Genomic DNA, 13,880 nt, shown 5'->3' with positions numbered 1-13,880 from the left:
GCTTTATGAAGGAAAGGTGTTTCCTCTGCTGGAAACAGAACATGCCTGGAGACAGTGTATGCCATGCACTTGCCTGCCTCAGCAAACTGAAGGGGTGGAGATCTGTGTGAATCTTCTCACAGCCATAGCTATTGGCTGAGCACTGCAACCTGAGCCAGGAAGTGAGCTGCTGGTAGTACTAAATGAGACTTAGAATATGGAAACAGTACTTTATTTACAGGAACTTACATAAAGTACTTAAGTAAAGTCTTGTTTCTGCCCTTGCAAGGGTCTGGGGCTTAACCTTGTGTGACGTAGAACCTTGTGTGACGTGACCTTATGTGAAATGGGCTGTATTTGATTCGGATTCAGATTCAACCTGAATCAGGGACAGTGATTCGATTTGTTGATTTGGATCACTGTCCCCAGTTCGATTCAGCTGAATCTGAAGATTCGATGCTGGTTCAGAGAATCAGCGATTTGGCCAAAGACACAACTTAAAATGTTTTTTCTACATACCTCGAAGTATCAGGCATGGCTCGTAAACGCTGTGATGCTGGGGCAGATGGAGTGTCCCACAGGAGCGTGGGGGGACCCCCTGCATACTCAGCAGTGAACCTGGAAATGGACCAGAAGTACATCTGGTTCACTTCCAGGTCCACCACCAAGTGCGCAGGAAGGCCCCCCGCCTCCCCTCCCCAGCTCAGCGATTGGCCGCAGGGGGACCCCAGGTGCCCCCCCAGACCCAGGAGGCACCAGTCACCAAGATGGGGGGGCACAGGGATGTCTCCCAGTGCACTCCCCAGCGGACCCAGAAGTGAACCAGAAGTTCTGGTCCACTTCCGGGTCTGCTGCCGAGCACACTGGGGAGCCCCCCGCACTTCTGTGGGATGCTCCATCCGCCCCACCATCTCAGCATTCATGAGCCGCCTGGTACCTTGAGGTATGTAGAAAAAACATTTAAACCTGTGTCTATGTCCAAATCATCAAATCTTTCCAAATCTCTCTGAATTGATTCAGATGGTTCCGATTCGATTCGGAGAGATTAAAGGGTCTCCCAATTTGATCTGGCTTCAAAGATTCGGGCACACAATTGGGCCGAATCTCCGCCGAATCGAATCAGGGACTGAAGCTTTGCACAGCCCTAAGAGCAAGTCCTCCAGGAAACAGTGTGTCCCAGAGGTATTCACGGTGATCTCTGCACCTGAGTTGAGGCAGCTGGCACCAGGCAGTTCCTGCTACCTGTTGCCTCATCCAAATTGTCTCCTGCCACACGTCCTGGACACAGTTTTTCCAGGAAGATTTACTCTGGGTCACACAGTCAGCCGTGACTTTGGAAAAATCTTTTTTGCCTACAGTCTGCCTTCCAAAAATAAGGTGCACATGTTATTTGGGGGGGGGGTGTTGTGTGCAAGAAAATATGGTGGATGTCAAAATGCCCAAGGTTCAGTAGGCTTCTATGCTGCTCTTGGAAAATAAAAAAATAATAATAATAACCAAAAAACATAATGCACTCATGTGCCAATATGAACTAAAATGTCCAAACTGTGCTGTTACACTTGAGGCTGCAACAGCCACTATTCCTACAAACACATTTGGACGTGTCAACAGTATTTTCTTGCATAAATAAGTACATGTTTGCATACAAAATGAAGGTCAGCTGAGTGTGGAAAAAATAGCTATTGACACTGGAGCATGTTTCTGCATGGCCTGGAAGTGGATATATCAGGCTTTGGAATAACCTGTTGTGCATCTGTGTACCCCTCTGACATACACTATAGGCCATATTTTCAGTACTTTTAAAAATCTGGCACCCTGCCTATTCTCCAATCTTTACCCTCATCTTTTTCTATCCATTAAACTCTGAGGACACAGGATGTCTCCCATCATGGCTATGCACAGCCACTTGCTCAGTGGACACCCCCCCCCAAAAATCTTGATTAAAGGCATTCTGACACACAAACAGTGATAATGTGTTCATAGGAACACACAGGATCTGAGCTGACACACACACGCACACACATTCAATAAACCACAAATGGTAGTTAAGAAGGCTTCCTTTAGGCTAAAGAAGTACAAATGGAATAGACCATCTGTTTCACAAAAACTCACTTGCGGCTTATTTAATGAATTTTTAAAAAGTTACCCTGGGACAATATAAAAGTCCCTAGAGTGAAACTTTTGTACTGAAGCTTGTGCTAGAAACAGCCTTTGAAATCACCTAAGAAAACAAACAAACAAAAATCCACTCTCAGAAAAAAATCAATAGCTACCTATATTTGTAGATGTGCCTCTGCATTCTGATCATTAATGGGGTTATATTTGTAATAAGCCAGGGGTCTTCATCATATGTCTGTTTGTTGTTCTGAAAAACCTCGGAATCAAACTCTTTACGGAAGGTGTGAGTCAAAGGAAGGTGATCCATGTCAGTCGAGTAGATGCATATATTTTCAGGCAACGTGTAACTGTCATCTAAAAGGAGACATTTGTAGCTATAGTAAAATGGGTCCTTCTCCTCATTCACATCTGTATGCGGAACTTCCTCATCAGAAAGGTACTCCCTCTGGGAATCAGCATCAAAATAATCACAGTGTTCTGGGTAAGCTTGGACAGAAAAATAGCCAGCTACTTCAGTGCACAGTTTAAGTATGTGATTCTTGAGCCACAAGCCAACATCTTGACAGTCATCTGGATAAGTCTCTACTCCTGGTCCAAATCGCTCATCAGCCTTGTACAGGCCCTTTAGGGAAAACCAGGTTTGCCAGAATTAGAAAGAAGAGAGATCAATCACATTGCACAGTTTAAGCCTGCTTTCTGTTTAAAACATGGCAAAACTAGGCATCCTTATCTGACCCCTTGGCTCATCTGCTCTTCTCTAACTCTCACCTAACCCAAGTAAAGACTTAAAATGTTTTAATAGAACAAGATGAAGTTGAAATATATGTTAGTGAATTACTATACTTATTAAGTATATTTCAGGCATAATTTGCAGTAGGTGCTACATAGATTCAGTTCAGAGGCAGCCTGACCCTGGAAAAGCTAAATAAAGTTTGAAAGAAATACAAATGCTAGGCAAATAAGCTTTCTAAGAGTGCACGGACATTTTTATGGCAGCACATATTATGAGCGAACAGACATTGTAGTCCCTTGTCCCGCTTCAACTGGCCAAAAATTGTTCTGCGACCATTGGTAGCTACAGTTTGTGATGCCATATCGGGGAGGACATCTCTCTGCTTACTGAGCACCCCAGACATTCCCCTGCAGATAAATTCCTTGGGAATGCGTCTGAAGTGCGACGTAGGGAACTCCATGAGGAGTTGTTTCAACTCAAAACATGTTCAGATTTCTTTTTTTCAAGTAAGGAGGTTAAAAAAGGGGAAAAGAAAAAGAGTCTGGCTTGGTGTTTGCGGGGGAGACTGGACTGAAGCTCGGTGAGAAAAGACAGAGCCCACACTGGACTGAGGGCAGTGAGCACCACCTGGCAAACACATCTGGACTGAAAAAAAGGCAGTCACCTATCACAACACCAGGGCAGGATGTAGCACTGCTGCCCCTTTCCTAGCCCCAGCCGCTGCACCCAGGGAAGTATGGGAAACCAAGATACTTCCATAAAGGAGACAGTGGCAAGAAGTTGCACCCTACAGCTCACCTGCTGCTATCTACCATGAAGTCTGCTCCAGCCAGTGGGATGGTAAATATGCCATGGGTCTGCTCATCCACTCATGTGCAGCAGAGGCACTGGCATAGGTGTGCGACTGCCTTTGGGCTGCTATGGGCAGTGTGCAGGCTGTGGACCTGCTGTCCTTCTGAATGCACTCGGGCAGTCACTGCTGAAGGCTGTGTAGTTTCTGCCTGGCAGCTGCAGCTTAGGGCCATGGATAGCTTCCCCTCAGCAGTTCAGCACACAAGATTGGACTCTGCTGCACCTAAAAGCAAGGGGCACTTGGTTTCGGCCAGCTTGGATGGGACAAGGGTAACATCTGTAAATGGCAATTAAGTGAGTCAACTACATCCCAGCACAGCTGATTCTGTAACCAAGACAATGTTTGTTTACACCCTCATTCTAATAGCAATGTTAAGCAAGTCTTAAAATGGTGCAAAATATGCAATTACATTGTTTAGGCATCTTAGAATGGTGCCGCCTCCACTATTGTTTTAAGCACAGTGTTTTTCTCTTTCAAAATGCAGGCTCCCAGTAGCTAATATGTCCCTTAAGATTGTCGACCAGCTAATTAGACTCCTTGTTGAACAAGCACTGTGAATGTGGTAAACATAAATATTAGAGACTGGAGACAAAAGGTTTTCCATATGGCAACTCCTTAGCTCTGTGCAGACATTACATCTTTCTTAAGGCTACTATTTCACTAAGAAAAACTTTACACTAAAGTGGCCAGGTGATTGAAGATGGGATCTTAGTTCAAAGATTAATTTATGCTCTTCTTCAATCCACCTTCCCTCACTAGAGATGTATTTGATCACAACTCTTAGGTTAGGGACAGGCATTCAAAAAGCCTCAGTTGATTCAGTCTTTGCAGGTTAGTCTAACCTGCAGAGAGAGTGAACCGGTTTGCAAGTAGATAGACATTTGGCACATGCCTGCAGTGGCATAAGCCAGAAGTCCGGGGATGCTAGAGCAGCCCTCCCTTCCGCAGGGAAGCTGAGCTGAGGATGGGGTGTGTGGATAGGCCCTGGCAGGCCTGTTACAGTGGCTCCCTGACAGCCAGCACACAGGGCTGCCCAGCGCCAGAGGGGAACTCTTCCCCCTCATCCCTCTCCCCCACTGCCCCGGGGTTGGGAGGGGGGCCCTGTTCAGTGCTGGGGGACTCTTCTCCCTCCTCCCCTCACCTCCTGAACACCAGGCCTACTACCTACCTCCAAATAATAAAAACAAGCAGTAGAGAGATCTAAACCTCCCCTCTCTCCTATTACAGAAAAGGAATCAGCAACAATTGGCATTTGCTGCCTGATTGTTTCCCTCTTTAATAAGTGCAGCACCTGTGCTGCTCTTCTTCCACTTTTGCCTCATGTGCCAGTAACTCTTTTCCTGTAGCCAGACAGACCACTCACTCACTCCAAATTTGGAGTTTAAAGTACCACCCTGGGCAAGTCGATTTTGAGGCCTTGGACTCAGTGCATGCTCAAATCCAGTATTTGATTACTTCTACAAAGGGCAAGAAATAATTCTTCAAATAATTCTTTCAAAAGCTTAAAGCAACTACTTCAGAAGCATATCAACTCTCACACTTATACTTAGCTTCCACTGTAACCAGGATAGCAGCACAAATTCACATTTTGTAAATATTACTGATTATTAGAATGTATTAGATTTGTTTTAGTTACCTGATATTTTCTGCCATCCTTGAATTCCATGGTCCCATAACCTTCTTTATGGCTAAGATAAAATGCTCCAATAAATTTGGAACCATCAGGCCAGAAGTAAATCCCTTTGCCATGGCGATGGTCCTTGTAAAACTGTCCCACATATCTCTATAGCACACAGGGAAGTAGGGAGAGAGGAAAAACAGCAGCATATTATGATACAGCCAATGCACCAAATATACCAGAAAATGGCTCTTAATTGTTCCTAAGAAAAATGGAACAATACTAATAAAGGTATCCAAGCAAGAAACTCCTATGTTTAGATTACTAAACCACTGCACAGATGAAGAAAACTGTGCAAAATCACGACTCCATTGAAGTCAATGACAAAATTCCTGTCAGTTTCCATAGGGCCAATATTTTGCCTATTATCCCTCCACTGACATGTGGAAGGTCCTGTAACTACCAATAGCCAAGAAGGTAAGGTTAAACCATTCTACATTTGGGTATCTTGGATCATGGACCAATGCAGAACATGGCCTACAGTAATTTCAGCGCTCATTAGCTCTCACACAGCTTTTCTGGCCTGGGTTCAGGGCTAAGTCAATAGCCTCTTTATCACACCTTCTCTCACCCAAATATGAAAAAAAAAAAACATTTACAGAGGTTATGAGTTAGTTCTTCATTCAGATGTTAAGAAACACCCTAAGAAACACATAGTCAGTGGGCGCATCTACACGGGAGCTCTACTGTACAGTAGAGCAAACTACTGTGTAGTAAGCATCACATCTACACGTGCAAACCCTTACTGCACAATAATTTGCTCTACTTGGCAGTTAATTTGCTATCTGCAAATGCAAGTAGCAAATTAACAGCTGAGTAGATACTGTGTGTCTCTACTGGGTTATGGAATAGAGAAAATCCCACACAATTTACTGACTCGTTTTGATGCACTGGCTGGGGGAGTAGTTAGCTGATTGCACGATTTCACAATGATTACACACTTAATTCATACAACACAATTTTATTTTAAAACTCTTTGCTACGTATATAACACTGCTTAGCTTTAAGAAACACCACAAACATTAAGAACACAATAACTACATATATCAGAAACAATGCTCTGAATGCACTTCCTTCCCAAACAATGCTATAAGAATTAGTGTTACAAAAACAACTACAATTACAACTAAAAGTTAAATTTGAATCAATACTGTTATTTTTCATAATATACTTACAATCCTAGAATTCCGAGAAGCCAAATACCAAAATATGGTTTCATTCCTCAGTAGTACAATTTAATGGGTTGGCCTCAGTAGTACGGTTCAATAGGCTGGCCTCAGCAATACGATTCAATGAGCTGGGCTCACCAGTGATAGGACTACGTCCCCTTCCTTCAGTCCCTTTCGGGCGCTCCGCGGCTTCAGCGTGAACTAAGAGATTCGTGTTCACGGAGAGGCTTGATTAGGCGATCAATCTAATCTGAACTTATACTTGCGATTCTTCCTTCGTTGTTCTGCAAGTGAAGTCACCTCCAAATTGGGACAGTAAGTTACAGGTTTTTATTGAGTGAGCTGCCGTCATTGGGCTCCTCCTACTCAATTCATCATAACTCCCAAATTTGGGCTCGGATCTTACTCAACAGAAATTACCTTTGTTGAGCATTTTTAAATTATTCTTGGGGAGACTTCCATATCACTGTACCAAAACAATGACTTAGATAAGGAGATAAATCCTATCTTCTTCCTGAAACTGGCTAATGGGCAACCTTTACAAACATTCAAACTATTTCATTCAATATGACACTGTGCAGTAAGGCACGTGTAGAAATTTGCTCCCAGTCAACCAGGCAGCAGGGTGCAGGAGATTGCTCCCTGCCCACAGAAGCTGCCTGCTGCCAGCAGGCTCTGCCACTGGAGCCCAGGCAGCAATAACGGGCGCCTCGGGGCAGGCTGCGCTGCCTCGCTATCTGCCCCAAGGTGCACACGCAGTTGCCACCAGTATGGAGCTGATGCAGGAGCTGTAGAGGCCGGCGCAGCTCTTTACAGCCTGTCCGCTGCTTGCTGCAGCTGCCCAGAGCCCGGGCTGGCTACAAACAGCTGCGCCGGGCTCCAGAACCCTGCTATCACCTCGGTGCCGGGAGTGGGGGAGAGACAGGGGCTGCGCTCCCTCAGGCCCCTCCCCCACCGTCTGCTCCAACGCGTGGGTGCACGCCGGTACGAAGCTGATGCCAGAGCCCGGCACAGCTGTTTGGAGCCTCCCGGCTGCAGCTGGCCCCAGCTCTGGGTAGCTTCTGCCAGCTAGGAGCCCAGGCTGTTCCTAGCAGGCAGCTGGGACGCTGCAAGCCCTGCTGGGAGCAGCCCAGACTCCAGCAGCTACCCAGAGCCAGGGTAGCTGCTGACAGCCACAGAGCCCAGGCTGGGGGGCAGGGGCAGCAGGGCTGGGGGGCAAGGGCACAAGCAGGGCATCCTGCCATGTACCTCTTCCCCTCATTTTGTTTTTCTGCCATGCCGGCACTCCGGCACCTTCCAAGGTAGGCACTGTAGTGTGTTTTGGCACTCTGGCCAAAAAACATTGCCTATCCCTGGCTTAAGACATGGATCCCTTCAGCTTCTAGGACACCAGTCTGAATCCTGCCAATTATCAGAGATAAGAAATCATAACCCTTCATAAAACAACCAACCGATACCCATATGCTACAACAGAGTTCTGCATTGCTGAAACACACTAAGCCACAGTTATCAGTATATACAGACTTTTGTCAGGACTCTCAGAAGTTAAATGGACTTCAAGACAAACACAAACCTAACCAGCTTAAACTATTCTTGCCTAGGCAGTGCTGTAATTTAGGAGTGCACCACAGAATTTAGGAGTGCACCACAGCAATTTAGGAGTGCATCACTTCTAAGGCAATTAGTCCCCAAAGAAAGCTTCACATTATGTCTCTCTGATAGCAAACACTGCTGACTGAAACCACGTCGCAAAGAGAGCTGATACTAGTGGAACAGTCAGAGAAGCACAGATAAAGCCCAAAATCAAAGAACCAAAGCTTGGCAGACTTGTATAACCAATTGCATTACATACAGAGATAATTAAGTAAGGTCCAGTCACAAAATTGCCTTTTAACTGCAGCATCCACGGGAAAAGGGAAAATGAGAAGCAGGTTGAGATTTTTTTTTACTTCTAATTGTTTTGCAACTTTTCTGTTGAAGGGGTGAAACCAGCTTATTCAAAACTGGTTTCTCAGGCCCAGCGAGGTAGAAAAGGAGAAGAAAGTAAGACACATGCCAGAATATCCAATGCCTGCACCACCTGAGATGTGATAGATTCTGGTTCAAGTCCCTGCTCTGCATCAAGTTCATCTCTGAAGAGATTTAGGAGAACCACACCAGAGAAGTTGGTCATTCTAGGGTGGGTTCCTGTTTCTCTTGGAACTGTTCCATTTGATTCCATTCATTGGGACTTTGACTGTACAGGCTGGTTGTTACCTGGGACATGGAAGACCCGGGCCCAAGTCACCATTCTGTCAAATTAGGCATCTAAGTGTCCCATATTCCAAGCCAGGGTCTCTGCTGTCCTGGGATGGGTCTCTCTCTCTCTCTCTCATACATGCTCACACAATGTTAAATGTCTCTGTTGACAATGCAGAACAAAATTAAGTACTAAAAGCAACTCTCTTTTTTTTTTTTTTTGCACAACAAATTTCTTATTCTCTGGACAGCTCTATTCCTACACTCACTGAGGTGAAAGACTGACCCACTAACCCCAAAGGTGAACAGTGGTACAGAAGTAGCTGTGGTAAAAAGAAAATATTCCAGTAAATAGTGAGCACACAGCCCAAGAAATCTACACGAGTGGATGCAACAAAATGCAGTGCCCCAACAAAGCACAAAAAGGGGGCAAAAAAAGGGGGCAAGAGGGGGAGTGAGCAGAACAACGCATACAAACAATGGAAGCTTGGGATTGTCCCCAACTATACAACAACAGCCCTTGTAGGGAGCAGATTAGAAAGGTTAAGGCGGTGACTGAATTTAAACTAGCAACAGAAATCAAAGGCAATAAGAAGTCCTTCTGTAGGTATGTAGGAAACAGAAGGAAAACAAATGGAAGTGTGGGGCCATTGCTTAACAACTCAGGACAGCTTGTTACTGACACTCAGGAGAAAACTGAGTTCCTGAATGACTACTTTCCTTCGGTATTTCACTGGACTAACGGGAAGATCATACTAGATAAGGTTCAGAATAGGCACGGTGGGAATGACTGCCTTCCTGCTGTTGATGTTGAGCTGGTGCATGATCAGTTAGAAAAGTTAGACATTTATAAGTCAGCAGGACCAGAGGAACTTCATCCGAGAGTGCTGAAGGAACTGGCTGAAGTCATTGCGGGACCTCTGGCGAAACTCTTCCAAAACTCGTGGTGCTCAGGGGGGGCAGGGTGCCTGAAGACTGGAAGAGGGCCAATGTTGTCGCCATGTTCAAGAAGGGGAAGAGAGAGGACCACACAACTATAAGCCAATTAGCCTAACTTCTATCCCAGGGAAAATCCTGGAAAAATTCATCAAGAAGTATGTGCGCGATATGCTTGCAGAAGGTAGGATTCTGAATGACAGCCAGCATGGCTTCGTCACAGGCAGGTCTTCTCTTACCAATCTCCTCTCCTACAACCAGGTAACTTGTCACCTGGATAAGAGAGAGGAGGCTAACATTGTATACCTAGACTTCCAAAAGGCCTTTGATTTGGTATCCCATGATGTTCTCACAGGAAAATTGGAGGATTGCGTCCTTGGCGAGCTTAACGTCTCAAAAGTTTGGTGGGTAGGAAGCTGGCTGCGAGGTAGGACCAAGAGAGTTCTAATGAATGGATCTATGTCGTCCTGGCGAGAAGTGACCGAGGGTGACCCTCAGGGGTCCATGTTTGCTCCAGTGCTTTTCAACATCTTTATCAATGACTTGGATGTGGGGGTGAAAAGCTCACTGGCCATGTTCGCAGATGACACCAAGTTATGAGGGAACATGATTGTGCCTGAAAATAGGCTGCAGGTACAGGCGGACCTAAACAGGCTAGCAAGTAGGGCGGGCGAGAAGTGACCGAGGGTGACCCTCAGGGGTCCATGTTTGCTCCAGTGCTTTTCAACATCTTTATCAATGACTTGGATGTGGGGGTGAAAAGCTCACTGGCCATGTTCGCAGATGACACCAAGTTATGAGGGAACATGATTGTGCCTGAAAATAGGCTGCAGGTACAGGCGGACCTAAACAGGCTAGCAAGTAGGGCGGATCAGAACCAGATGAAGTTCAAAATTGAGAAGTGTAAAGTGCTCCATCTGGGAATGAACAATCCCCAACATATTTACAGGCTCAGTGGCACCAAACTGACTAGCACCATGACTGAAAGGGATCTAGGTAATAGTAGACCATAGTATGAACATGAGCCATCAGTGTGATGCTGTAGGCAGCAGGGAAAACAATACTCTGGCATGTATCAACCAGTGCATCTCAAACAAAACCAAGGAGGTGATTCTTCTGCTTTACTCAGCATTGGTGAGACTGCAGCTGGAGTACTGTGTCCTGTTCTGGGCTCCGCACTTCAACAAGAACGTGGAAAAGCTTGAGAGAGTCCAGAGAAGAGCCACCCATATGATCAGAGATTTTCAAGGCAAGTCATATAAGGAAAGTCTGAGGGACTTGGGTCTCTTCAGCCTAAAAAAGAGAAGGCTGAGAGGGGACTTGGTAGCAGCTGACCACTACATCAGGGGAATACATCAAGGGCTCAGTGAACAACTGTTCACCAGGGCACCCTTGGGGAAAACCAGAAGTAATAGCCACAAACTCCTGGAAGACCACTTCAGGCTCAACTCTAGGAAAAACTTCTTCATAGTTAGGGTGTCCAGACTGTGGAATATACACCCTCCAAAGGTGTTGCAATCACCTACCCTGGAAATCTTCAAGAGGAGACTGAACAGTCACCTCGCTGGGGTCACCTGACCCCAGTTGTCTTTCCTGCCTAGTGCCAGCAGGCTGGACCGGATGATCTTGCAAGGTACCTTCCAGTCCCTAACAGTCTATGAATCTATGTGCCCAGAAGCCTTAACAGGCTTGTACAACCCACACTGAGGCCCATGCCACTGCACCATCACTAAGATCAGCTCTCCAATGAGTTAGGTTACAGTTAGTGTCAGTAGCCTCATTTGAGTCTTTATAACTCTTTTTCCAGAGAAAGTCCTAACAAGTAGGTCAGTGTTTTCAGATTCATTCATTCCAAGCTCATTAGTTAGCCTTCACTTTGGGCAACTATGTCCAATGGAACAGAACACCAAAGGATGCAAGTAAGACCTGGGTGGACCACTCACACCACTCAGCACTTTACACAGCTTAGTTGGCAAAAAATAGGTATTGGACAACTGTCATTAATACATTTTTTTTTACCCATAGGGAACATACTGTGACTGCATTTTTCATACATAATCCAATGTCCTGAAGAGAAGGAAATCTACTTTCAGTAAACCTCACCATTTTCCACTAAGCTATAAATGGCAAAACCTGAAAATAGAAATATTTTAAAAATGAGTATCTCCAAGGCCACCTGTTCAATTAACCTCACAATATACAAGCTAATCCTTCTTAAGTAGGCATTCATATAGGAAAATCTGGATGTGAATGATGTCTTGAGAGACTTACACTGGGTCAAATTCTATCTTGTAATGGACAAAAGTTACAGCCGAGTCACCATAATAACATTCAAAACATTTATGGGTAAAGGAAGGCGATAGTAATATTGCAACTGTAATAGTTTAATAAGTTTTGAACACATGATCTGCTAAACTAAATCCACAGGCAATCACAACGGTTACCAACAGAAGAGTTTGCCTGATCAGTGAGCACCATGGAAACATACTGTGAATTACTAAAATTAATAAAAATTGGAATATAAGAGATAAAGTTCAAGTGATGAAAGTTCTCCAGTTCAATCCAGGATCTACATACATGCACAATTTCATTAAAATTAGTCTTATTACTGTATATTAGTTTTATTTCAGCCAAAAGCAGTCATGAAGAGCCCAGTGGTTTAACACGCTCAATAGGTCTCTGAATTAGAATCTGTATGTTTTGGTTGTAAAGTGATTTTTTTAAAATTATAATTAAGAACCAATACAGGAATTGAAGAAGGGAAGGAAGGAAAGTAAACAGAACACATACATGATTAAATTTGAAGTCACTAACTTTGAAATCCCCACAAACATGCACTGTACATGGGTAGTACCCACTGAAATTTTATATAGTGTTTTCAGAATGTCCTGAAAATTTAGAGGAAAAAAAGCAAAGAAGGGCATCAGTGAACCAGGAATGGCCTGAACACAGAACAAGTTACATGTGTGCAAGTATTATCTCATTTATGGAATAGACTGGCCCCACAGATTGCTAGATGATAGGTTTCCCTTTTCAGGATCAGTGGTACCAGCAGAGCAGACACAGGGCAGCCCCGTTCGGGCTCTGGGTAGCTACAGAAGGAAGAGCCAGCAGCAGGAGGGGTAGGGGCTGCTTTTCCCTGCACCAGAGAGCCCTGCCCACCCAGAGAGCATGCCAGGATGCTGAGGGTGTCTGGTTTAACTTAAACAAGAAAGGGGCCTGGGACAGACAATGCATAAACCAGTTCGAGCTAAATCAGTTAAGTCTGATATTACATTTAACCAGGTTTAACTTAAACCAGTGTGGGATATTTTGAAACTGGTTTATGTGCACTGAATGTCTGTTCAGTTACAGGTTTAACCAGTTTCTGATCACTTAAACCGGTTTATGTGTAATGGTTGCCCCTAGCGAAAGAGTTGATGCTATGTTCCCGAGTGCCCAAAACTATCAATAAAATCATTGGGAGTTCAGTATGTTCAAGGAATACAGGAAACGGACCTAAATGACTTGCAGAGAACCAGGATTAAAACACAAATTACTAGTTCCTTGTCTTCTGGTTAGCCAACCTTGTCACTTCCATTATAATTTGTATTGCAAACACTTATCATGAATCAGAGCCCAGCTTCCTAGGTACCACAAACATGTAACAAAGAGATAGTGCCGGCTTCCTTATTACAATTCCTGATAGAGTTACCTGAGGGTAGTTAAACATATTTCAAAACATCATCAGGTTCCCCTAAATGAACCTAGCATCCATTAGAATATTGGATTGTGATAGGATAATTACCTATTAATTTTCTAAAACAATAAAATCTTGCTAAATCTTAAAATGTGGACAAACATGAATTTGAAACCATTTCAAAAGGGAAATGTTCCAAAAGTTCAGCAGCTGTTATGTTCCAATTCAGTAGTCCTCAACATCTTTAGACCCCAGGCACTCCTCCAAAACTTATCAGAATTTAGAAGCACCCCATTTAAAAAACAAATATACATATATTATGACTATTATAATCATTATAATTACTATGTTATTAATTGACTATATCATTCTTAGATAATAAATTCTTATCTAATAAAGGGCTTAGTCCATTTGTCTGTCTGTCCCTAATGCTCTTGGAGCACTCTGATTGTTTAGTGAAATGACCAATCAGAGTGTGGACTGCTGCCATGACAGCA

At 44.3% G+C, this 13,880-nt stretch overlaps 1 protein-coding gene across 4 annotated transcripts in view; it reads right to left on the bottom strand.

Annotated features, from left to right (window-relative positions):
- The window catches only part of ANKMY1 (ankyrin repeat and MYND domain containing 1), an 87,179-nt gene that overhangs the window by 70,265 nt on the left and 3,034 nt on the right, over nt 1-13,880 (bottom strand). For all 4 annotated transcript variants that reach the window (XM_025209819.1, XM_025209822.1, XM_025209830.1 and 1 more), the window contains exons 2-3: nt 5,320-5,466; nt 2,253-2,719 (exon numbers count right to left, since the gene is read on the bottom strand). In XM_025209819.1, the coding sequence (XP_025065604.1) occupies nt 2,253-2,719; nt 5,320-5,349 (497 nt within the window). In that variant the 5' untranslated portion in view covers nt 5,350-5,466. The remainder of the gene's footprint in view (nt 1-2,252; nt 2,720-5,319; nt 5,467-13,880) is intronic.

The sequence above is a fragment of the Alligator sinensis genome, unplaced genomic scaffold (assembly GCF_000455745.1).
Source record: "Alligator sinensis unplaced genomic scaffold, ASM45574v1 scaffold237_1, whole genome shotgun sequence".
Taxonomy (NCBI): Eukaryota; Metazoa; Chordata; order Crocodylia; family Alligatoridae; genus Alligator; species Alligator sinensis.
The sequence above is the reverse complement of the archived record's forward strand: the minus strand, read 5'-3'. Positions and strand labels throughout refer to the sequence as shown.